We start from the raw sequence: 27,464 nt of genomic DNA on the forward strand, positions 1-27,464 counted from the left end.
TTTTCTTTTACAGGAACAGGAGCTACTGAAGGATGTTAAGGGAGCCAGCTCAGTAAAATTTGTCTTAGTGTGTTAATTTAGATGAGAAAAGAGAGAATGGAAGCATAGAGACTGGTTGGGGATTGTAATTATTGTCGTCTAGGCAAGAGGTGACAGCCTGAACAAATAAAGCATTGGAAGAGAGTTGTCAGATTTTGGAAATATTTGTGACTTCAGTCTATAAAATTTGGGGGTGAACAAGGGAAAATATGGATATGGGGGCAATATGGGTGGTAGGGGTGTGTGTGTGTGTGTGTGTGTGTGTGTGTGTGTGTGTGTGTGTGCGCGCGCGTGTGCACACATGCACCTGTCTCTTTTTTAAGTTATCTATGGTACATTTGGATAGAGAGGTCTGGTAGGCAGTTGGCAAACTGAGCTTTCTCATTTTCTGTGCCTTAGAATATTGGAAGTATTGAAACAAAAATTTATTTTCACCAGATTTGTTTTTCCCTTTCTGAGAATTTGAGATTCACCAAACTCTTTGGCCTTAAAACAACACAGAACTTTTCTCTTACACAGGTTTATAATTAAAAAACTCAAACTGTATGAAATATGTTGAATCTTTAATTCACTGATAATGAAAACCAGTGGTTCCCTCTCCTGTTCCTTCCCATTCCTAGACCTGTAACGCAGAGTCAATTATTTTTAATTCATTTGGTTGTTTCTTCTGGTTTTTATCCACATATTTCGATGTGTTAATATTGTTACTGATGAATTAATCACTTTTGTATTATCTGTTGACTTTGTTACTAACTTGAAGTTTTAGTTTTCTTCTACCTCTATGCACCTTACCTCTTTAATTCTCTTAATACCACAATTTTTGGTTCAGTAATAAATTGTACGTACATTATGACTATGTAAACATTTACTGAAGGGCCAGGAGTGTACTCAGATTACATTTCTTTCACAGAGAACTTTGGTATGAAGTTGCCTTGTTTATACTTGCATGGTTTTAAAAAAAATTATTCTTAAAGCTTTTCAACATCCTTATCAGATTCACTGTATACAAACTGTCCCCATACAAAGTCATTACAGTATTATTGACCATGTATCTTATGCTGGATATTACATCCCTCTGGCATTGTTTTCAGTTGATCAGCTTGTAAGTTTGAATGTGTTCTAATAACCCTACACTTTTACTGCCCCCATCATGTTCAGTGTCATTGTTTCCATTTTTTGTTTTGTTTTGTTTTGTTTATCCCTTAACTACTTTCTGTGGATATAGATGATTTTTACTATAAACTCTTTTAACCTTCCTACTGGCTTTTGTCTTTTAATCTTCCTCCTGGCTTTGTAAGTGGTTGGTCTACTACCTTTACTGTATGTTTGCCTTTGCTGGTGAGACTGTTCCTCTCAAAGTTTTCATACTTTGAGTTGTGGCCTTTTCTTGTTAGAGAAGCCCCTTTGACATTTCTTGTAAAGCTGGTTTAGTGGTGCTGAACTCTTAAGCTTTTGCTTGTCTATAAAACTCTTTATTTCTCTTTCAAATCTGAATAACCTTGTGTAGAATATTTTTGGTTGTAGGTTTTTTCTTTCATCACTTTGAAAATCATGCCATTCCTTTCCATGCTGCAAAGTTTCTGCTAAAAAGTCATCTGAGAGTCTTATGAGAGTTCCCTTGTATGTAAGCAGTTGCTTTTCTCTTGCTGCTTTTAATTTTCTCTTCATCTTTAATTTTGCCATTTTAATATGTGTCTTAGTGTGGACCTTTTGCACCCATGCTAATTTTGTTTGGGACTCTGTGCTTCCTGGACTCAGATGTCTGTTTCCTTCCCCAGGTTAAGGAAGTTTTCAGCCATTATTATTTTTTTAAATGTTATTAATTTATTGTTGTATTATTTGATAATTCTATTTTGTTGGGGGTGGGGGAGAGATAATTAGGTTTATTTATTTTTAAAGGAGGTACTGGGGATTAAATCCAGGACCTCGTGCATGCTGAGCACGCACTCCTTACCACTTGAGGTATACCCTCTCCCATTATTTAAGTAAGCTCTCTGCCCTCTTCTCTCTTCTTCTGGGACTCCTGTAAAGTTAGTACATTTGCTGTTGTACCAGAGGTCTCTTAAACTATCATCGTTTAAAAAAGTTATTTTTTCCTTTTTCCTGTTCAGCTTGGGTGATTTCTACTACTCTTCCAAAGTACTACTCTGTATCATCTAATATTCTAGTGTATCTTTAACTGTAGTTATCGTATTCTTCATCTCAGGATTTTCTAGCTTTACTGAAGTTCTCACCGTGTTCATCCATACTTCTCCCAGGTTAGGTGAGCATCTTTATGATCATTACCTTGAACTCTTCATTGAGTAGCTTGCCGGTCTATACTTCATTTAGTCCTTTTTCTGAGCTTTTTATCTTGTTTCTTTGTTTGGAACATGTTCTTCTGTCTTCTCATTTTGCCCAATTCTCTGTGTTTATTTGTCTGTGTTAGGTAGATTGGTTACATTTCCCAGTCTTGGAGAAGTGACCTTTGTAGGAGACATCCTATGGGGCCCACCAGCACGCTCCCTTCTGGTCATCAGAACAATATGCTCTAGGGGTGCCTCATTTGTGGGCTGTGTGCACCCTTCTGTTTGGCAGGACTGCTGCTGTGGGTGGGCACCGAGGCAGGCTGGCCCCCTGCCTGGTTGGCTGCTAGGCCTTGCCTCATGTGGTGGCTGTGGGGCTGCTGGAGAGTAGAGTAGGCTTCCCACTGCTCTCTGCCTGGCCTGGGTGGGAGGGCTTGGGACTTGCTCCTTGGGGAGAACTCCTGTGATTGTGATGTTCCTCCCATTGGTGGAGTCCCTGACCTGGGGGTGTGGGTCCTGACTATACTGTGTCTCCATCTCTCCTACTCAGCTTGTTGTGGTTCCTTTTTTATGTCTTTAGTGGTGGAATATCTTTTCTGCTAGTTTTTAGGCCGTTGTCACAGATGGTTGCTCTGTAAGTAGCTGTAATTTTGGTGTATCCGTGGGAGGAGGGGTGAGTTCAGGGTTTTTGTACTCCACCGTCTTGTCCACATCATTTCATGTCTTCCTTTTTATTGGTGTATTCTGTGTGTGTGTGTGTCTGTAGAACATATCTTCTAACAGCCTCTTGAGAAAATGTGTATGGATAATAGTTTCAGGTCTTGAATATACAAAAATGCTGGTTTCACACTTGATTGACAGTTTGGGTGTAGAATTCTTATCTAAATAAATTTTACAGTCTTGCTTCATTGACTTTAAGCTTGCAGTATTACAATGGACAATTTAGGTACCATTTTTAATTCTTATTTTTCATGTGGCCTTTTTTCCCTTGAAGAAATTATTGGGATATTTTCTTAGATTAATGAGTCACTGTTTTTCTCCCTTTACAGTTTTTTCTATTCTTTTTCTTTAAATCGTTGGTAGTCAGATGTTGAATTTCCTGCTTTGATCTTCTAAGTCTGTTAACTGTTTTATGTTATAGTCTGTTTCTCTTAATTTTCTGGGATTTTCTTGATGTTTTCTTCTTTTTTCCTTGGATTTTTAACAGTGGCTGTATTTTTAATTTTAAGAGCAATTTGGACTGCTTTTTTTCATGACTTTTGAATTTTTATTTTCTCCAAGCATAGTAATTAAAGGTTTTCTAAAAAGTTTTATTTTATTCTCTTAATTATCTTTGCTTTTATCTTTGCAATTTTTGTTTATTTTGATCTCATGTCTGAGACTGCGAATCTTGGTGATCCTTAACTGTCTATTCATATTTAAAAATGAAAAAGGCTGATTGGTAGTTCTGTTTTCAAGGGACCTTGCCAAGTGCAAGTATTGGGCTTCACTTCAGGCTAATTGGATGCAGAGCTGCTGTTTTCCTGGGGAACTGCCAAATAGTACCTGAACATTTTTTCTCTGGAACTGTTAAGTTTCTCTAGGGAAGGATCTCCCATTCTGAGAGAATGGTGGGGGTGGGTAGGTGGTACAGGAAGTAAAGACATTTCCCCTGGCCCATGACATTGTAGAATTAAAGAGAAGGAGCATGGTTAGATGTTCGATCATTTCTTATTTTGACTTTTACTGAAATCTGCCAGCCCTGTGCTTCACACACCCACCTACCCACCTTGTCTCTGTGTCTTGGAGTCCCAAGCTTTTATCTTTCAGTTTCTGTGCAGAATAACCCCCTCTCTTCCCTTTTTTACTAGTTAGTCTCCAGACCTGTAATCAGTTTTCACCCTTCCCACACCACCCACCAACTCTCTGCCTCTAACCGTGACTCATTGTATGTCCTGTCCTCAGGTCCTGAACTTCTCAGGATCCTGCAGGGCAAGATTAAATCACCTGTTGGTGTGTTTCCACCTCAGCCCACACTGCCTTGTGCTACTACTTCAGAGTTATTTCCTGGTCTTAATGCCTTGGAGAGGTTGACTTGTTTAAACCTTGCAGGAAATCAGAATTTAAAAACTATGTGCCTATGTAATCTCAATCAGATACTTTCTGTTTGAATATTGTGAGATTTGGGGTAAGTTGGAGCTGGAGCCATAATGGATGTTTTGATAGCACTTGACTTTTTCATATATGTACTTTCATAACATGTTCATTTTGGGAACTGGGTCACAGGCTCAAGTGTGGTGTTGTAATTGTAGAATAACGTGCGGTAACTATTGTAAAGTGATCTGGATTTCGATCTTGCTGGTAGCCACTGCAGCTACTTTTTTGTTTTTTAAAATAGTAGTGATGAGGGAAGTTTCTAATATTAAGTTATTTTTCCTCAAATTGAGAAATGTGTGGATTTCTAAGAAGTAAGACAATAATCAAATGTGTTCTCTGTACAAGTTTTACAGTTGTTTGGGGAAAGAAACATGTCATTTGAAGCAAGGCAAATCAGGTTATAACATAATATGTGAAACTGTATAAGCCTTATCTGGACCAAAATGTTATCTAGTTATTTGTTTATAGGAATGCAGCTTAATGTTTACATGGATGTAACTACATCACAGAGAATGACTTCTTAATGATCACGGTTGACATTTTATATTGTCCATAGTGTTTAAACTGAATTATGCAAACCACAAACTCTAAACCTTAGAAGCTCACCGGACACATGCAACTTAGAACTTAAAACTTAGAAACTCCTCATAGGGCATGTAACTTTTAAAAGATGTTAGCTTACTTTAGAAACACTTGCTTCGTTAGAACTTAACATTAGCTATCTTCTTTTATTGGCGAATCAAAATAAACCGGAGTAGGAGGTGCAGGTTTTATTTTTTTCTTCCTAATGAGGAAAAGGATATTTAAAGGATTTGGTAACATCTTTTACTATCCCTCCTCTCCCCCAACTGGGCAGTTCTCTTAGGAGCAGCTAAGTAGTACTGTTTGCTTTGCCAGGATCAGGTTATTTTCCTTTTGAGAGAAATAAGTAACTGGGATTTTTTTTAAAAATAAAGAGTAAAACTATTGATTTATTAGGCTGCACTACCTTGTTCTGATTCTGATCCTCCTCTTCCCCTCTTACTAATCTTTTCCTTTATTCCCAAAGGCTTCTCCCATGTTTTGCAGGCCTGGTTCTTGGCCTTCAGCTCTTCTCTCTTCATTAATTGAAAGATTTCAGACATCCCCTTGTGCTGGAGGTAGAGAATATTCTACCAGGTGGTAATGTTTTGGACCACACACATTTACTAGATCGTTATTGGTAGGTGGGCACACTGTGGCAGCAAGAAGTTATTATTTTCCCCTTAGACCACATACACTGGCCAGAGTTAAAAAGAAAGCCCAGAGCTTTTTTCTGCCAGTCCATCTGTCAGATTATCTAATTGTAGTTAATTATAATTAATCAAAAAAGTCATTATGTTTGAGACATAATTTAGCCCATTAATTTTGGCTTAATCATTTTATTTCATAATTGCGAATATATTCTTAAGAAGTCAATTCTAAATGCAGGTGGCTTTTTTGCAAGGGAGAAGAGATATGGGAGAGAGGACTTTAATGAGTTTTGACATGAACACAGTTCCTAGCTGCCCTTTACATTTTTTTCTTTGCTACATTTACACCTTTATTTGACTCGCCAGTTCAAGTTGTTCACAACCAACAACCATGTGCTAGCAGTTGAGAACGGAGGAGCACCTGTGACCTTGGCGGTTCTGAGCTGAATAGTATCATTAGGCAGTGGTTCTCAAACTAGCAGTTGTAAGAATCAGCTGGAGGGCCCAGATTTCTGTATCCTGTGTCACACCCCGCCCCGCCCCCGCCGCCCTTTCTGCCCACCCCCCTCCCCGGCCTTTTTGCATTTACATCAAGTTAACAGGTTTCCAGGTGATGCTGATGCTGCTCTGAGTATCACATTTGAGAGCCCCTGATAGAAGGTGATGACTGTTCTTTGCAGCAGACCAAGTATGCGTTAATAATACCTGCTATAATTTCTAAATGTATCCTCCCCTTACACACAGGTAACAAGAAAAAAAGTAAAAAGGAGTATCTAGTAGGGTTTACCTGGTTTGCTTTAGCCTGTGTGAAACCAAATACACTTCAAGCTTTAATTCCAGAACAACTAATTAGTATTACGCCCGGGACGGTTTTTGTAGTAAGTATTCATTTTGACCTCCATTAAATTAGTTTAGTTCACATACGTTATTGAATCCCTACATGTGCTAGTTTGGAGTTGGGGCTCTAGCACTGAATCCCTGCTTCGGGAAGCTTGTGTCTATTCTGAGGAAGATGGATAATAAACAAATAATATGTCGTTTTGATTAGTTACTTGGATAAAAAGTATGGGAGTTGAACATACTGATTCCTGCCTGGTATGAATCACAGATCTCTGATACTTTCTCATTTATTAGCAACCTATTAATATTTCCTGAACCTTAGATACCAGCTGGTCCATGTGTTTTAGATTTTATTCCGCTTTATTTTAGTAAAGGTCAGTTGAAGTACTTTCTCAATAGGACTGAAGCTACATGAGCTTGTTATCTTGTAAAATATGAGGTTTAAGCCTTGTGGCATGATGTTTTGAGGCTAACATGAGGTTTTAAAAAATTTTTCAACTTGAATGTCTCCAGAGGGCATATGTGTTCACTAAAGTGCTCGCTGCTCTTTTTAATTCTTATACCAGTCCTGTTTAATCATTTATGTTACTGGCCTGGGCCTTGAAGGCATTTGAGTTTATAATGCCTTTTTAAAATGGTTTATAAAATAGTGCATTATTTTTAAGCTGGAAAACCTAAATAAAATAGTTATTTAATGGTAATTTCATTTTCGTTTAGGTTCAATGCTTTGTATTTCTTTTGGTCAGTCTGAACTTTATGGGCAGAGTTGTAAGCAACTGATTACATTTCTCTAACAGAAGGATCTAGTTTTAAAATTCAAGAACACACACACACACACACACACACACACACACACACACACACTTTGTATCAAATGTTAAAAAAAAACCAAACAGCTAATCTGTTTTGTTTGTTTTAAATCAGAGATTGGGTTGAGATTAGCAAGGGATTAAATATTTTATTAAAGGTTCCTGTATTGTCATTTTTTTTAACTTTTTTTTATTGAGTTACAGTCATTTTACAGTGTTGTGTCAAATCCAGCATAGAGCACAATTCCTGTATTGTCATTTTAAGTGTTGACTGCAGATTGTTACAAAAAGCCTTCCTAATCTCTGACTCAGAGTGCAGATATACTAACGAGTGCTCATTCTTCAGACCCCCTGTAGCCCCGCAGATGCTTGTGTTCTGCTTTCCTCTGCTGCTGGGGTGAAGATTGGTTGGTCTCCTGAGAAGAAAGTTACGTTTGCTAGTATTTTAGTCTGTTCATGCTGCTATAGCAGAATATCATATCATAGATGGGGTGGCTTATTTATTTCTCACAGTTCTGGAGGCTGGGAAGTCCACGATCAAGGTGCTGGCAGATTCGGAGGCTGGTGAGAGAGCCTGTTGCCTGGTTCATAAAATGCCATTTTCTTGTTGGGTCCTCTCATGGCCAAAGGGGTGAGGGAGCTCTCTGGAGACACTGAATCCATTCATGAGGGCTCCGCCCCATGACCTCATCACTGCCCCAAAGCCCCACTTTCTAATGACATCGCAGTGGGGGTTGGGATTTCACCATCAGTCTTGGGGGGACACAAACATTCACTCCACGAAAGCCGCATGTAAGTGAATTGGTTTCCTGTTTATTTGTTTTTTGAGCAAAATATATGTGGAAATAGATTTCTATATAGGTGGAAATAGTGTCTTTTTAGATCTGGAAATAAGATTTAAGATTTTCTACTGTGACTAATGCCTTTTTCATTTTGGCTTGAAAGTTTCTTTTCAAAGATATTTAAAAGCAGAACTTTTTTTTTTTAGTGCCACATGAAAGACACCTGGGGAGGCATCAGAAATCACTGCTCTGTAGTGGGACTTCTGCAAGCCTTCATGTTTTCCTCCATCATACCTTTGACTCGGTGATTTACAGACGTGTGAAACCTGCACTTGAGAAGCACGCATGCTCCTCAGCAGCATAGGATGTAGTTCGTTAAAAGCGGTCCAGGAGCCGATGGGATTGACATGTTCGTTCTTGGCTTTCAGTTCTCGAAGTTTTCTTTCTGAGCGTGTCAGTTCCCTTCTGTTAAGTCCCAGCTTTTGGTGTAGAGCAGGTGTATGATGTGGTTTAGGTGATAACGCTGATTGGAGATTCAGTAACCTAGAATCGCTTAGTGAGAAAGTTATTTTTCAGTTATTTCTGGTAATTTTTTTTTTTTTAATATTTCTGAAAGCAGAAAGTTAGAGTTTTGGAGCTAGTGGGTAACACTTCTCAACATCTGCCGATCTCTGTTTTTTTATTAAAGGGAAAGCAAGCATCACTCAGAACCTTTAAAGGCAGTAGAACCTAGTAGAATTTAATAACACTATTTATTTCTATATTGTAAATAACTGCTTTTCTGTTTTTGATCAATTTGTTTTTTTTTTTTAATGCAAGTAGTTTTAAGCACAAGAGGGGGTGATTCCTACAGGAGAGTGGAGACTGAGACAGGAACAGTAAGGAAGCTGGTGAAGTCACTGCCTTGGCAACTGGAGTGTAATCCCAGTGAGGACTTTGGGAGTCAGTGTAGCACTCAACTGAGAGTCAGAGGAAATGCTGGGGTGTTTACACCAAGTTCTTGTTAGTCATTCCTTGATAGCAGCTCCTGGGGGTGTTCATTCTCCAGAACATCCAACCTGCCCCTCCTTCAGGCAGAGCAGCTCTGGCAGCCAGAGAGAACAGAGTCAAAGAATGGTAGGTATTGACAGTGATCTCTGTGGACAGAGTAAGTGATATGGTTCCAGTAGTTTCAGCTACACTCCCAAACCTGCTAATAAGCTTCTCTGACATCCTTCTCATCTTAGTCAACAGCATCCTCATCCCAGGCTAAAAACTTTGGAGTCATCCTTGCCCCTTCTCTCACATCTCACATCCAAACCATCAGCAAATCTTGTTGGCCCTACCTTAAAATACATTTGAAATCTGACCTCCTCTTGCCCTCCCTGCCACCACCTGGTCGAACCCCTTGTCATCTTGCAGCCTTCTAGCTTAGTTTACTCCTAGTGCAGCAGCTGGAATGATCCATAGAAAATCTAAGTCAGATTACGTCACTAGTCTGCTCAGAACCCTCCAGATGTCCCCGTCTTACTCAGTAAAAGCCAAAGTCTCTCCAGTGCCCATGAGGCCCTCCCGGATCTGACCTCCCCTTGCCTTTTGTGTGTGTGCCTGTATATGCACATGCGTGGGCAGTTCTTTTTGTTCTTAACCTCATGTGAGTTAAAAACATTCAGTTCTTCCCCATTGCCTTCCCCATTCCCTTTAGTGCAGGTTATGTGATTCACTTGCAGATTAGGTTCATTTGTCACAGTTTGCATTCCATCTTGACCACTACATCCTGGTAGGCATTTCTTTTTTATTTTCATACAGTGAATGTACTTTTTATAGCATGTAGTTCTGTTGGTTTTGACAAATGCATGGAGCGGTGGAGTCATTGTCCTAAAAATTCCCTTATGTTGACTCTTTGTAGACAGTCCTTTCCACCTTCCACTCCCTGGCAATCACTGACCTGTTTTCCTTCCTATAGTTTTGCGTTTATAAATAAGTGAGAATCTTACCATATGTAGCCTTTTTGGTCTGATTCTTTCACTTAGCAGAATACATTTAGGATTATTTCATGTTGTGTAAATCAATAGTGCACTCCCCAGATGTCTTTTAAAATAAATACATTTAAGCCAAAAAAGTGAATGTATTTAAAGGAAATATTGAACAAACATGATAGAGGTGGCACGTAGGTATGAGAAACATCTTGAACCTGTATGACTAAAATTGGATGCTAGGTTAAGTCGTTACTTTACCTGGTTTTTCTGCCAGTAATTAGCCGTGTGCTCTTGGGGAAGTCAACCTTCTGTTCCCCAGTTTCAAGTAAAATAAATAGTAAAATGGCTGATCTAGTAGTTGTTAGCTTTTTTTGTGATTCATAAGACGCAGGGCATCTTAGGTGTTCTGGGTAGCTCTTTTTATTGTTGGGAAGCACCTGTCGGTCCTGCATTTCAAAGTTGTTATGACAAGTTGTTACAAATGCTTTATTAAACCCATAGTGAAGGAAAAAGAGCCAGCCATTAGGAATGAGGTAAGGCTCCACTTCATGGATGACTTTTCTGTTGGGCTTATCTAAAGTGTGAGATAGTGAGAGCCACCTTCAGCTCTGGTCATGTCTCGGAGGTACTAGTGATGCCGTAAATCTCTGCAAGTTCCTAGCACCCTCTTTTGTGACCCTAGCATTTGGCCTTGAATCTCCACAGTCCTTTCCTTAGGTAGATTTTCCCAGGCGTGTCTGTAAGGTTTGATTGGGGGTCATAGTTTCCCAAAACTTTATTGTGGTTTATTAATAGGTCATCTTGCCACATCATTGACAATGTGTTTTTGAGGGTCAGTGCATGTTTGAGAACACTCCACTGATAAACAGAAGCTTGCAGAAACCAGGGAAGGAAATCAGTGATAATTGCATATTTTTTTGTTTTCATTTTTAAAACAGGGATAGATTCATAGTAATTCCTTTTTAAATCATAATTAATGTCTGCTTAAAATCCCTGACCAGGTTGCTTTTTTTTTTTTTAATTGGAAATGGGTTACTAATTTGAGTTGTATTTGGGTGATAGAATGCCAGTGTGAAATCAGAGAGTAAGTGAAAGGAATTTGAGAGTGCAGAATTGCTGTGATTTGTGTTTATTTTACATGTGGCATATAGTAATATTAATTTTACTTTTTACTTTTAGTAATGAATGTTATAACTATTGAAGATTATAAGAGCACATACTGGCCAAAATTGGATGGTGCCATAGATCAGCTTTTAACTCAGAGTCCCGGTGACTATATCCCCATATCCTATGAACAGATATACAGGTAAGTCAAGGTTTAATTTGCCTGGGTTTGAGAGGGCACATTGAGGTTCACAGCAACATGAATGATGACAGTAAGTATGTGTATAATCTATCATACCTAAAATGGGGCTCTGTAGGTTATTTATATGTTACACACTTGTGGATTGGAGGTTTGAGTTATACTTTTTGCTTCAAAATTGGTTTTCAAACCAGGATAGTGTTAATCGCACCTCAGCCCCGCCATCCCTGCCATACATAATGCAGAAATTATGGAGGTCAGTGAAAAAGGCAAAACAATATGTATTTTTAGTCTCACAGGGAGACACTAATTTAATCTGTTGATTTTAATGACACAATTCTAACTATCTTTGATTATTTTGTTTCCCATCTCCTGGTAAATGGAAGCAGCAAATTAATGAGGAACTAGTGTCGGATGTGAAATCAGTCCAGTCAGAAGAGGAGGAAGTGACAGCTGTGTTGTTCTGTATAAGTGATGCACAGCGATTCTGAGTTAGAAACTTTGTGCTGATTATCACTCTCTCTTCCTTATTTTGACACTCATTAAAATGTGAGAGAAGCTGGTTTATAAGTAGTTATCATAGTCAAACTCTCAGATTACCGCCCAATATTGGATTGTCTAGTACTGATAAAATATTTAACAGAGTACCCAAAAAGATAATTTGTAGCTGGTGATAATGTCTCTCCCATCTGAACACTGACTGGGATGGGATATATTTTTATTTGAGTTGTGATTGGTCATTTTTTTAGGCCTGAATTATTTGATGGGTGGCTGTATGTTGAAAGTATGCTTTAACCATAGGTTGAATTAAGTGCTTCATTGTTAACTTGGTTTTTCTGTCTCCCCCCCCCCACAGTTGTGTGTATAAATGTGTGTGCCAGCAGCACTCGGAACAGATGTATAGTGATCTGATTAAAAAGATAACTAATCACTTAGAGAGAGTTTCAAAGGAGCTGCAGGTAAAGAACTGATTGTATTGATTTTTGCTGCTTTGGGATTTTCTGACTGGTTTGAATTAACCTGTTTGTTATTCCTTTGGAGGCTTGTTAATTTGATTATAATATAAATTTATAAATATTTTTAGGTGACTATTGATCAGATCATTTTATCTTTGGAATAGATTGTTAATCTGAAATTTTAACATAAACTGTGGAAATGTTTAGATTGAATGTATTTCAGACTTTAACTGATTCCATTTGTTACCATGTCAGCATTTCTTCATTTAAAATCTTTGTCGACTTCATTATTTGATGACTTTTATAATATAAATGTATGTGTATATTTTAATTTTTTTCTGGAACTTTTTTTTTATTACTATCTTTTGAGTGTGAGTTGCCTACCAGTTTCTAACATTTGCTAATATAAACAACTGAGGTCAGCATTTTGTTGATAAACCTTTTATAGATGAACATCATCCCAGCGGTAAAGCCTGGGGCGAATTGTGGAAGATATTTTGTTAAAGGAGGCGCTTGGCCTCTTGATCCCATTCTGCCCCTCCTCACTTCAGTAAAATTTCAGTGCTTGAAGGTCTGGTACTGTCTTTATTCCAGGGCCAGATCGCGGTTTTAGTTATGGTGTGGAAGTTACAAGATGTGTGTACAGGTCCCTCAGCACTAGACCACCCGGGTCTGTACCACGGTTAGGAAGTGCCCCGGCAATTCTGAAATACGCAGTCTCTAGCAGATGCTGGGCCACGGCTTGGATTTTGTTCCCCACTTGCCATGGGCTCTGAGACACCTTAGTCTTAATTACTCCAAACGGTCGTTACACTTGTAGCTTTTTTTTTGTAATTATAGCCAGAGCTGTGTTTATCATAGCCAAATATATCTTTTCCTATTGTTAGTATAAATTGTTTTCTTCATCTTTTGCCATTAAATACAAAATCTTCATTCATTTAACAGATGTATTTAGTGCTAGACATCATATGTAAATTATAGATGAAACCTAAGATCTGTGCGTTACAGCTTTGAATGGTTTGCTACTAACTCTTGACTTTACTCTCTCCCTGACTCCCTGTATCCCGCTTACTGCCAAGTCCTGTTTACTTTCTGTTTCTCTCTTGGCTCTTGACCACTTCTGTTCACTTGCCACTGCCCAGTCTGGGCCACATCTCAAATGTTTTACTGAAACGCCCATCTTAACTGGTGCTCTGCCTCTAGGCTTAACACGTCTGACTTCTTGCATTTCAGTCAGAGTGACTGTTTCTAAAGCACAGCTCTGATTATCATGTTTCTATCAGAATAAAGTCTAAACTTAATACGATTTCGAAAACCTTTCATTATCTGACTACTGCTTATTTCTGCAGCCTGATCTTACCTCTCTGCTCCTGCACACTGAACTTATTTCAGTTCCTTGAACTTTTTAAGTACAATCTCACTAAACTAAAAAGTTTGTGTGTCTCGATTTACTGATATTTTTGCTTTATTGTGTCATTTCACTTTACTGCGATGGTCTGTAACTGAACCCACATCTCCGAGATCTGTCTGTCATGTTGTTTGCCGTGTCCATACTGCATTCACAAAAGTTGTAGCAAGTGACCCTCTCCCACCAGTTCTGTATGTATCAAAATGCTGGTTTTCTGTCACCGTTACTAGTACAGTGTATTAGGAAATGAAAGAATTTTTGTTTTGTATTAATATAGGAATAATTCTTACAAAAATTAAAACATAGACAAGGGTGATAATCTCTTTTGATGTTAGTATTTGAAAAGCCATATTGATAAATGTGAAGGTAACATTAGATGTAAAACCAGGGAATTTAGTTTATTTTTAGAATCAGCACATGTCTTGCTTTGAGTTCAGCAATATGGGACTGTAAAAAAATCTTACTTCAAAATGATCTCTTTTGCAAGACTGTAAAGTCAAACCCATTACTAAATAGCAGAGTAAAGTGGATAAAAACATGGGGACCTGGGCTCTGGTCTCACCTCTGCCACTTGGCAGCTGTGTGCCTCTTGATTAAACATGCTCATATCATCTTGCAAATTTTCTCAACATTAAATGACATGGCTTTGCAGAAATATCTGGTTCCTTTAAGCTAAGTTCTAAGATATTTTTTCTTCTGCTTCCTGCTTGGCAAATGCTTCATTCTTTTCTCAGGCTTAAACTCATATGTGTCCACCTGTGTAAGATCTTCCTGGAATCCTTATACTCCCCTTAAAACAAAGCAAAACAGACCATTGGAAGTTCTTCTGTGTATTCATAGCATCTTGGCAATAACAGCTCTATTACAGCAGAGATCGTGTGTACTGTTTCCGTTTCCGTGTCCCTGTCTGGCCACCTCACAGGTCTGTCCTCCTTTGAGGGCAGAGACTCTGTCTTGTTGTCTTTTTACCCTTAGTGCCTAGCACAGTTCCAGCTCTGCAAATGCTTACTGAATGAACGCTCAGCATCAAATTTGACCTGTTCCAGTGGGAAGAGTAGCATAATTAGCCTTATATGACCACTAACCTTTATGTTCCCCAGACGCTTAGGCATTTTATTAATTTATTCATTGTTCAGTTAACTCAGTTTACTTATTTATTCAGTGTTACAAGTATGCGGCATAATCCTGGTGTAATCTCTGCTTTACAGAGACTTTAAAGGGCAGTTTTCATTCGTGACAGAACAAGAGTATAAGCCAGGCCCTATGAGCCAGGAAAGTTTTATTTGGCTGGAGTGTTTTGTTTGCAGCTCTGATTTTAGTAATGAAATATTATGAGCTAAAACAAAAGGTGGGATGAGTTGCATTTGGCAGATAATCAGAAATTTAGTGTTGGGGGGTTGATAAATCAATGAGTTGGACCTTTAGGGCATCAGCCTCTGTCTTTCAAGGGCATCTTAAAATAGCAGCTGGTCTCTATGTAAACTGTAAACTGTGTCAGAGTGACTTAATTATCTCTACCAAAGCCATGTCATGTTGGAGCGACTCAAGAGTATATGATACAGTATTTCATATTCCCCAGTTATTGACTTAAAAGCTAGAGAATACTGTTTCTAGAGATTTTAAAAGATGATTTTAATTTGTTGAACCTAAATATTTTTTTTATAAAATAACATAATCTAACTTGCTTCACCTTAAAAAAAAACACCATATTTCTTTTATTTTGGAAAAAATGACCTTTTTAATCACTTCAGTTCACTTCGAAACATTTTTTTGTTGTTAAGTTTATAAAACCACTTAAGTAGCTAAACCCACTTGGTATTCTGCTTACTATTGTGTTTTACTGCCTGTATTTCTCTGCTTTCTTACTTACTACTAGATTATTTGAACTGTGACATACATTTTGCCTTAGTTTTTTTAAACCATTCTCCCCCCTTATGCTTAACTCCTCTGCTTTAAATGTGATAGTGAACATCTCTATTTTATTTTCCTTTTCCCATGTCTCCAAAACCTCAAAATGTCAATTTTTCAGTTCTGACTTTTTGATATACCAATGAATGGAAATAGATGACCATGGAGAGAAAATTGGTTTATTAGTTTAGTAAATGATATTCTGGTTAGTTTTGGAAAATTCTGTTGAAACTTTTAGCAATGACTATATTTTTGATGAGGGCTTAAACCAGGTTTTCCAAATACTTAATTAGACATTTCAACTTGAATTTCTTCTTATGAATACTTCATATGTATGTCTAAATCTAAGTTCCTCTTCTGCCAAATCAGCTTTACTCTCAGACTTGAGATTTCATATTCACCTTTGATTCCTTTTTTCTCCCTTACCTGATTTCCAGGTGATAGTCAGGGTTGGTAGTATACGATAATTTCATGGCTTCATTCCCATAACTGTCATCCTTTCCCGTGTCATTACTCGCTCATGCCTGCACTAGTGCAGTAGTCTCCTAACTGCTCTGCCTTTCTGTAGTCTGTTCTTTTGGCTTAATGATCTTCCAAAAATGCTAATTTGATGGGCATACTTTCTTGTTCTAAAATCTTAAAGACTTCCTGTTGTTTTTCTCAGTCAATCACAGTTGATTTCTTGGTCAGTATAAAAAAACCGAGCTGGTTGATTGGTTGCAGGCGTTCCTAGTTGGGAACCTAACATAGCTAGCATTTTCCTGTGCAAGTATGTGAGGTACTCTTGTTCGGTACAGCCATGGACATACGATTGATAAGACTAGATAACTTTGGACCAACCCTCCTGCTGAGGACAATTTAAAAAGATGGACCAGTGGGCTAATACAAAAGTAAAGAATTATAGGACCAAGATCTGGGAAAAGAAAGAAATCCAGAGAGAGGAGAATAGCATTTGAGCCATTTCTCTACTAGGGGGCACCTATTTATTCTGGAAGAAGAAGCTAATAGGCTGAGAAATTTAATAGAGCTTTAATGGACTAATGGGGGTAGATTGATAAAGATTAGAGTTTAGGTCCCACAAACCTAAAGGATCACTTCCCAGGAGTAGTTAAGACTAATAAGTTATGGACTAGCTTGTTGAAGCTGGCACCTGTTCCTGATTGCATTAAGATGGCCTAGATTTGCTAGCTCCTCGGTTGCTTACCAGAAGCAAAAGTAAATTCTCTCTGGAGAAAGATAGCATTATCCTAGGCATCAAATGGTTTCCATGATTTTTCATAAACAGTGTCTGACACTCAATTAGAAATAACTAGTCGTATTGGGAGATGAGGTGATCATGAAATCAAGAGAAATGATGAAATACGTTTTTAAAATAAGAATTGGGGGAATTCATCACCAGTGGTCCCTCACTTTAAAGAAATACTGGAATGTTCTTCAGATAGAATAAAATGTCTCTAGATGAAAACTTGGAGAATCAGGTAGGAATGAAGGACAACAGAGAAGATAAATATGCAAGTGTTAATAATAACAATTATGTCTTAAACGGGTATAATAGAAATAATCACAACCCATGGCAGTTCATGTAAGGTGGTAGAAGGGAGTAAATGGATTTAAAATGTTCTAATGCCCTTGCATTGTTGAGGAAGAGGTAAAAGTACTAGTTTATTTTACGCTATGATAAGCCAAGGATGCAGTCTGTAATCTTAGGGTGATCACTAAAGGAATAGTAAAAGAAAATGTGATAAGATAATAGAGAAAATAGAACACTTTGAAAATAAAAAAGTCAAGAAAGGATAGAGAAAGGTACAGAGAACAGATGGGACCAATAGAAAAGAAATAGTAAGATAATAAGTTTAAACTTTGGTGTATCAGTTATTATATGAAATGTTAAAGACAAAATGCTGCATTAAAAGAATTGAATAATTATTGGACTGAATGAAATTTTGCAGCTGTATTAAATGCTGCAAACAGGAGACACACCTAAAATATAAGGAGACAGAGAGATTGCAAGGAAATGATGGAAAAAGACACCATACAAACAGTAACCAAAAAGAAAAATGATACAGCTACATTGATATCATAAAAAGTAGATTCAGAGCTAGAGGTGTTATTGAATATAAAGAGAGCTTTTTATTATGGCAAAACATTCAGTTGCTAGGAAGATTATTCTAAATTTGTATGTACCCAGTAACATAGCCACAAAAATTAACAGACCCAAAAAGAGAAACAGACAACTCTACAATCATAGTGAGAAATTAACACATGAATGGCTTTAGCGTTTGTCTCAAGAAATTAGAAAAAAGAATAACAAATGAAACCCAAATTATTAGGTCACAATCTGTACTCGTGGATCTTTGGAACAATGAGAAATATTCAGGGAACTGTGGTACAAAGAATAAGGAAAGTGCTGTGTCAGACAAAAGGTGAAATGATCACAGCCAGATGGAGGAATGAAGAGGATGGAGGCATTAAAAATATATCATGAAGAATGGGTGATGTTTGGGGAGCTGAGAGAACATAAGTTAAGAGCAGTACTTCAGAGAGGTTTGGGAAACAAGCAGTGTCCTGTGCTTTTAGAATGTATGGTATTTGAGGAAGATTGGGAGGCAGTAAGGATGAAAAAGGCAGATTGGAGCCAAATTGTAGAAGCCTTTAAATGCCAGGAGTTACATTTTAGGAAGATGGATGGGATAAGAGAATATAAGATGAATTGAAATAGGAAAGAATGACGTGTAATCACAGTACACTAGGTGAATTACAGGCCCACAGTCCCTTACCTGTAATTCCAAAATACAAAATAAAACTTTGAAAGTGGAATTTTTCCCCTCTCTGTTTGTGCAAACTCATTTGGTAGTAACTTGGTTCAAACACATGTGAGGAACTTAGTAGGAATATTCATATATTTTCTCCCAGAAATATCAATGTGTTGATAGTCCTAATCTCTACTGGGTATTTTACATAATATATGGTATATGTTCCATAATACCTTCTAAGTTTGCAAAGCTCTGAATTATGACACATCTTGCCCCAGGAATCTTGGATAGGAAATTGTGGACCTGTTGGTTAATGCAAAGGAAGAAAGAGGTGTCTGGGCCACATTGCAAAGATCAAAGAAACAGGATAGATAAGACAGTAACTAGTTGGAAGAGAGGGTAAGAGGATAGAGGTCATTTTAGTTTCAGTGAAAATGTTAGAAGTTGATAGCTGGGACTTGGGAGAGGAAAGGAGAATGGTGGTGGTTTTAGAATGTTTAGTCCAACTAACATTTAGTGTCTGTATGCCAGGCATCATGCTAGGTGCGCAGGGTACAGCGATAAGTAAGATGGGTTTATTCTTTGTACTGTCAGGGGAAAGGTGTAATAATCATCGTAATATACTGGAGTGTCACGCATAATAGGATAGAGATACAAAATGAGTCGCACGTCTTGCTGATTTTCTCCCTTGTAAAATGACTCAGATTTATCCCCTGCCACTTTCCTGGTTTAGGTCCTCATTTGTACAACAACAGAACACAACAGAAACAATAGAAAACAATTTCTAGTTTGTGTCTTGGCCCTGCACCTTCCCTCAGTCTACTTTGCTTATTTTTCAGACTTCCGCACGCCATTCATCTTCTGAATGCGTTGGCTCTCCATTTGCCTAAAGAGCAAAGACCGTGCTCCTTGACAAGGGTCGCAAGGCTCTTCACGCTTTAGCAAGATGGTGTAACAAAGTTTTGCTTTTAGAATTTAAATGGGGGAGAGGGTTTTTTCATCTTTGTGTTTTTTTTTTTTAAACTTGATTTCTTTTGCCACTATTTCTTTCCTCCCTTCCCTTTCTGTAAAGGAGGGCATTCTGCTTGTCTGTTAGGGTTTGCCCAGCTTGTAGGCTTAATTAATCATTTTCTCTTTTTTGCTGCTCTAGCGCTTTATTTGCGTTGCTGCTGGAGTCCTTAGTTTAGCACTTTGGCACAGATTTCGTTACCAAGCAGGAAGTCACTTTTGCAACACTGGGACCTTCTTGAGGGTGAGAGTCCTGACTGCAGAGCACTGGTTTCTCTCGGTCTGCTGTAGTCTTGAACTCGGTCCTCATTAGATGCATATGCTGCTCATAATGCTGCTGACCAAGTGTCTCCAGTTTTCTTCCTTCTGGATACGTCCCACTGAAGTTAGCCTTGGCCACGTGCTGTGAGTTGTGAGAGAAAGTGTAGTGTGTTCGGTGACGTGTGTACCCGAAGATCTGAAGCCTTTAAGACTGGCTGTACAATTTTACATGTTTCCTTTTCTCTGCAAGTGTTCTAGATGGTAGAGGCTCCCTTCACCTGGTCCCTGAGTGAGTATAAAATGGAGCAGACCCTCAAGATGGGCGTGTAACATGAGTGAGAGAGAAAGCTTTACTAGATATGTTTTTTCCTTTTTTTAAAAACACCTTTTAAGAATCTGTTTTTTTATTGAGATACTTTTCACATACCCTAATATTCACCTTGTTAAAGTGCACAACTCAGTGGTTTTTAGTATAGTCACAATGGTGTGCAACCATCACCACTAACGTCAGAACATTATAGTCATCCCAGAAAGAGCCCGGTTCTCATTAGTAGTCGCTCCCTAATCTCCCCTCCTCTCAGCTACTGGCAACAACTGATTGACTTTCTGTCTGTGTGAATTTGCCTGTTCTGGACACTTCATAGAAATGGAATTAGGCAGCATGTGGCCTTTTGTATCCAGCTTAATTAACTTAGCATATTTTCAAGGTTCATTCCTTTTTATGGCTGAAAAACATTCCATTGTATGGTTATACCACATTTTATTTATCCAGGCTTTGTTATGTTCAGTCACTGAGATTTAGGAAGTTGTTTTTTGACTGATACAAGAAGTATTTGAATTGACAATATTTAGAATATTCTGTTTTGCCCTACTGCCATTTGGATTATTGAACTTTATGGACATAACATCCTTTACTCTTTTACTGTTTTTAATGACACTTACACATTTTGATGGTTTTTGTGTACATTGGAATCCAAAATTCACTACAGCAATTAGGCATTTTCTCCCCACGTAATGTTGATAAGTTCATTGAATATGTTAATAAGCTTTATTGAGTTGAGAGTATATTTTCACTTTGACTGAATGAAAATATTGTGATGTTTTGCTCTAGTAGCTTTATAGTCAGGAACCCGCTAACGAGTGTGACTCTTCCAACAATTTCTTTGTCAGTGGTTTGGAACCTACACTGAACGTTACCCCTAAGAAATGGTGTTTAAATAGAGGTTTTTGGTTCCCAGACCAGGACAGTAATATTAAAGTGTTAGGCGTAGAACTGCTAGTACTAACTTGAGTTCAGGGTCCCAAAGAGAGAACACAAAGACAGAGGCAGAGAAGGAAAACGCAGCAATTTTTATTCTCAAATAGGGCAGAATTTAGAATAGTTAAATGAGTATTTGTCAACTATTTTAATTAAAAGGAAGTTAACTAATTACATTTAAACCATTCATTTAAGTGAAATTAGAGTAATGGTGTCTTTTAAGCTAAATATATCTTGATTTAGTTAAATATAATTTGACTCTCAAACCAGTTAACAGTGGAAATTAATAGAAACTAAATCATAATCCGTCAGATTTACTTAACTTTGATTCTTTCTTTACAGACCCCAGATTACCTATAAAAAGCTTTATTGCCAAACTGCCAACCTAGTGAACCAGATTCTCTCTTTTGTGTTTAAAATCAGAGCAAGGATTGCTTTGCTATTTGTGTTTCGTCCGGTGGGTGGCAGCATAACTCAACTAGTTGTAAAATGTGGTCACATGAAATTTTATATAGTTTTTAAAGGCAATAATTTCTGTATCTGTTGAACTATGAAGTGTATTTAAAAAAACTTTTCATTCTCCCCGAATAATGCTGTTCACTCCTTGCTAGAGTGAGGAAGATTTCAGATTTCAAGTAAAGCAAATGTTACGGCCAACCAGTAAGTAGTTCTTTCTTCACTTGTGCATTCTACAGAACATTTTTCTCAATATGTTATTAGGAGATCTGTTTTTAAATCCAAACCAAAACTTAACACAGGCTACAGGCTTCCATTCAGATCATTATTCTAATAAGTTTACTATCATCCTTTGGAGGCTGTGTCTGTGTTTTCTTTTCATGTGTCCTTTTAGGGCTTAACATAATGCCAGGCCCCAAAGAGAGATCCAGTAACAGTACTTACTAGTTGCTAAAAATAGAAAACATATGCTTGCTTTACAGCCGAGATTACTAGAATTACCTGTTTATTCCTGTTAAACCAGCATTCTGAGCTCAGAAAATGGAATTTGATGATGAGAGTCAAATCACTTGAATAGTAAATTGTTATTTGCAATTGTTTATTATCACAGTGTACAGAGTCTGTTTATGAGGGATAAGTGATACTTTTTGCTCAGTGTTAAAAGGGATGAGGTGTATAGGAAGTTGAGAAGTCATTTTAGTCCATCTGATTTCTCTGGCTGTTTTCTCTGTTAAGTAATCCTCGAACCTTTTGTAACTGTTCTTTGTTATCTAGTTAGTCAGTTAAAAAGCTAAGATTAGAACCTAGATTTATCTTGTTATGTGGATAAGCTAAAGGAATGTAGGATCACAGAGGCCAAACTTGAATTCAGTTTACTATTCAGGTCCAAATAGTATTTGGAAAGTGAGGAAAGTCTTATTTTAGAAGTAAGCGAGGAAGAAATTTCCATATAATAGTGATAGTGGCTGTTAACTTTCTGAGAGTTAAGAAACCTAAGAGAGAAATGTCTTCTACTGTTAGACTCACTCTGACTTCTTTATTGTTGCTTTTAATTAGAAAATCGTTCTTGCAGTTTATATTAGGAGCATCTGAAATGTATGCTGTAGCTCTTAATAGCTCCTGAGATTCATTTACCTTTTATGTAACTTAACGTTTTTTGGATATTTTACTATGGGAACATTATCTGCACAGCAGGAATGGGAATGGGTAAGAATATAATGTCAGGTGTATGTATATGTCTGTTTGGGAAGAAATTCTGTTTTTATGTAGCATCTCTGTCAGCCTTTGGTGTAATTAGTGTTGCTTCTGAAGCCTTGATAGATCTGTCTGTTGGCAATATGGTGTTGATCTGGAAAGTCATGGAGTAAGCTAGTTAGACCAAAAGCACATTATGCACTATTTTTTTTTTGCAATATTCACTTTTTTTTTAACATTTTTTATTGATTTATAATCATTTTACAATGTTGTCTCAAATTCCAGTGTTCAGCACAATTTTTCAGTCATACATGGGCGTATACACACTCATTGTCACATTTTTGCACTATTTGTTTTTACTAAAGTTAGTTAGATAGAGGCAGATTTTTTTAAAAAAGGAATTTCTAGTTTGATTCAGAAAATAATACTAAGAGAGCATTCCGGTCCATTTGTATGGTATTCAAAATGCCAAAGTCATACTTGGTAATATAGGAATAAATGTTAGGACATTACCATCATCACAGAAAGTTCTGTTGGGCAGTACTGACTAGGTCATAATATATTTGTATATTGGCTAGTAAAATTATTTAAACAAATCATGTTATTCTAAAATTACTATACATCTAATTAAAGTGACAGACCAAGCTTCCTTATCTAGCTTTCAAAATTAAAGTTAACTAAGGAATATACTTAATAAGTAAATACATACATATATATATATATATGTATGTATGTATGTATTTAAAGTGATACTTAGCTGATTGGTTCTATAAAACTGTAAGTGCCACAATTACTTTGTTTTTATATAATGATACATAAGATTATCATTTAGTTCTACCTTTTTTAACTTAATTTTTCTTTAAAACTACTGTCTGCAAAGTAGCATCTTTGTGAATTTATTCTTTGCAACATTGTGTGATAACAAAAGATTAGCAGCAAGCTGTCAGTATGGGGACTGATTAAATAAACAGCACATTCAAACATTGTACTTTAAAGAATAGATTTCTGAAAAAGTGGTTTGAGGACCTCTGAGGGTCCCTGAAGTCTTTTCAGGAGTCTGTAAAATCAGATCTGTTTTTCTAATGCTACTAAGGTCTTATTTTTCCTTTCACTTGGTTGATACTTGTTCTGATGATGCACAAGCCGCAGTGGGTGAAGCTGCTGGTGCTGCCTTAGCACGCATCCCACTTCCACACACTCCCGGCAGGAAACAGAAGCGTTTCACTTAAGAATGTCCTAGACGGAGCAGTGAAAAGTATTAATTCATGAAATTGTGCCTTTCAGTATACTTAAAAAAAATTCTTTGTGAAGAAAAGGGAAGCTGTATACCAAAGTAACAGTAGTTGTTTTGAGAAATAGCACTTGTGTGGTTACATGAGTTTTGAGCTAAACTAGCCTTTTTCTTTTTCCCTATAGAACACAATTTTTTATTTGAAGGAATGTCTGACTGACAGACTGGTTATTTAGACTAACTAGTATTTAATAGATGTTTTTCTGAAAAATGAAGGAAGTGTGTCAATCCAAGGAGAACAATTAGTGTTTGTTTCCAATGATAAAATTTGAACTTTGAAGTAAAAATTAGAATTTTGGAAAACATATATCTACCACATTGACCTTGATAACTTCCCAATACTTAAGAAGACTTCTGATAGGATAAGAGGTGATATTAACAATTGTTGTTTTTTTTGATGTTGTATAGTGAAATGTGTCAACATTTGAAAGATCTACATAACTCAGTGAGTCAGTATTTTGCAAAAAACTAGTTTGTCATGCTATAAAATGTATGTATAAAGGACCCAAATGCTATAAAATGCGTGTGTAAAAGACCCATTCAAAGTAGAAGGTAGAACAGTGGGTTTTATTATAACAGAATACAGAGTCACAACTCATTCAGTACAAGCAGATGTTAGAATCCAGCTGTCTTTGATTAAGCCAGACTCTAAAGAGACTTACAAAAATGTATAAACAATACCACTCTTCTTACCAGTTTTTTTTGGAAAATATAGTTATTCACATATAAAGTACAACTGTATAGTTTATAATATAAATTATTTAATTGTATTTTAACATTAAAAAGCTAAGATGCAATGAGTTTATTATTGTCAACTTTGAATTAATACATATTTTTAAAACCCAGCTTTAATTTCTAATGTGGTAAATATTAATAGCTACAACCTATGTTATAAATAAAATCTTTTTGGGATTTTCAGTTATTTTTGAGTACAAAGGGTTCCTGAGACCAAATTGTTTGAGAACTAGTAGAATAAAAGTCTCCAAGATAACATTGTTAGGAAAAGTGTAGATCAGCTTCATTGTAAACTAGCATTTATGTGAAAAGGAATATAAATGGGATACTTATTTTTTTGTATATACATAAAATTCTCCTGGAAGTATAAAAAGGAATTAAGTGTTGGTTTGTTCAACAAGGAAGGAATGAAAGGTAAACTCTTTACTGTAAACCCATTTGAATTCATTTGAATTTTAAACCAGATGAATGTAGTCATTACTCATTAAAGAAAAGAAAAAGAAATTAAAACATTCCTACCAGCTATATTACACATTTCAGGGAATTTAAGTCTATTATGAAAAGTTGGAGCAAGTTTGGAGTAATGGTTATTTTTCTGGTGACTTGCTTTGTCATATTTTATTTGAGAAGAAAATGAAGCTTGCTTATTTTGAGGGTAAAAATTTCATTTAATCTCCAAGCCAAATACATTCATGGTGAAGTTATGTAAATCAAGTAGGTAGCAATTTCCCTAGTGGGGCCCAAAGTATATTGAACTTAAGTTTTAAGGAGGAACAATTTGATTAGTTTTTACTAGCAGTTATTTCTAGGTTCCTAGTAGAGAGATTGGGTTTATTTTAGAAGACTTATAATTTATAGTCCTGTCATTTAAGAGGTTTTGAATAAGTGCTGTATGAAATATGGAAGTAAAAACCCAAGTAAATGTTCTGACATTTGATTCAGTACAAAATGCTTTTTAATACTCATAACCTTTGAGGTTTTGAGAATTCTTGAAAAGAAAAAGGAATTCAGTTTTATTTATTCTGTCTGCTATTAAGTGTGGCTTTTGATCTGTGTTCGTACTTTTAACTTTTGGATAGATAAAATGTCCTTTTATGAAAAGGGAAAATTATTTTAATGCAAAAACTCTTCAGATTTTCTTTTTTCATATAATACTTCTAAAATTTATTTCTTTGAATACTGAAATAACATTTGCAGAGTTCTTTGAAGCAGTTTAGAGAACGATATTACATGCGATTCTGTTCATTAGTTATAGTGAAAAGTTTGCCCATAATGTGGAACCATTTTCCCCAACTTCTTTAGTTAACAAAGAATGTCTTTGATAATGTTAATAGGTTTTTCTGAAGTATTAGATAAATGGGTAGTTAATTCAGAAAGGAGTTTACTTACTCTTCCTGCTTGCATATGCATGTGTAACAGTTGACATTTTTCAAAGCACGTTTATACACGTTATTTTCTTTGATTCTCAGCACATCTTAGGAGTAGGACAGTTAGTATTTTTCCTATTTTTTATAGTTATGGAAATTGAAATTCAAAGGGCTAACTGAATTGCCTAATATTATGTAACATTGTTAATGGTAAAATAGCAGTTTAGATTTAAACAAGGCTAGATTAGATTTAGATTTAAACTAGTTTGGATTTAAGCAAGACTGTCCTAAATGCAAAAAAAAAAAATTTTTTTTTCTTTTCTTTTTTTTTCACATTCGTCTATACCTACCACGTTGCAGGTTCTGTGGTCTGCACTAGAAATGTAAAGATAAGACAGATCTTGCCCTCCGGCGGCTGAAAGAGACCACCTAGTGGAGAAGCGAATAAGTGCGGTGGTGTCTTGCTGAAGGGCTTTGATAGCTTTGAGGAAGTGACACAACCCTCAGAGGGTGGACAGGAGTTAGCCAGGGTGAGTCTGGTTAGGGGGTGGTGACAAAGGGCGTGAGGTAGGAGCGCAGTCAGGGAGGCCTGAACAGTGCACGGACGCTGTTGTGGAACTGCTGGTAGTTCCATGCGATCGCCACGCTGGGCTCCGCGTGAGGAGGAGCAGGATAAGAAAGCAGAGAGTGTGCCCTAAATTGGAAGTTGGAACTTTTTTCCATAAAGGTTTGAGGGTGCTAAAAACGAAATGTAAATAGACGGAAGGACTCAGTTTGAACAAGATTTGAGTCTTAGTTCTTGGCTTATTAGCTTTGGGACTATGGTCAAGTGACTAAATATTTCTGAGCCCCAGTTGCCTCAATGTAAAATGGAAGTAACATTCAATTTACAGTCAGTAGGAGGACTAAGGAAAGTAAATGTAAAAAAAAGCACCTAGTGTGTACCAAACCTGTAAGAACTCAGCAATGGAAGATGAATTAGAAGTAAGGACAGTTCACTACACATACGCTAAGCTTCTAAATAGAACAGAAAGAAGTGAATTGTCTTATTTAAAAGTATTATTGGAGTATTTGGAGATTTATAAAACAGCTTAGCTGAAATGGTTTTATAATTTAAGTGTTTAAATTGAATATTTAGGAGCCTTTCATATGGCATTTCTTTATATCCTTGTTTGAAAGCCAGACCTTCTGTGTAGGATACGGTTGTCAGGTTATGAGTCTGTCATCCCTTTGTGTGGAATCAGTTTTGTTTGCATGATGTTTTGTGCCATGCCCGTTCCCCTAACTCCCTGGCCCAGGAGTGAATTTATACTGGAAGACACGGATCTGTCATCTCCTAACACACTAATTTTAGGCAAATTGCTTGCCCATTTGTATGTTTCTTCAGTATTAAACTGGTACCTAATTAATTTAGCTTTAGAGAATAAAATGAAATAGTACATTGATTTATTTTTGTAAAACACAGTGTCTTAATCTGCTTGGGCTGCCATAACAAAATGCCACAGA

General features: G+C 36.9%; 1 protein-coding gene across 1 annotated transcript in view; it reads left to right on the top strand.

Annotated features, from left to right (window-relative positions):
* The window catches only part of CACUL1 (CDK2 associated cullin domain 1), a 55,824-nt gene that overhangs the window by 8,154 nt on the left and 20,206 nt on the right, over positions 1-27,464 (top strand). Inside the window, exons 2-3 of the mRNA XM_010969863.3 lie at positions 11,240-11,366; positions 12,220-12,322. Coding sequence (XP_010968165.1) covers positions 11,240-11,366; positions 12,220-12,322 — 230 coding nt within the window. The remainder of the gene's footprint in view (positions 1-11,239; positions 11,367-12,219; positions 12,323-27,464) is intronic.

This window comes from Camelus bactrianus, chromosome 11, assembly GCF_048773025.1.
Source record: "Camelus bactrianus isolate YW-2024 breed Bactrian camel chromosome 11, ASM4877302v1, whole genome shotgun sequence".
Classification (NCBI taxonomy): Eukaryota; Metazoa; Chordata; class Mammalia; order Artiodactyla; family Camelidae; genus Camelus; species Camelus bactrianus.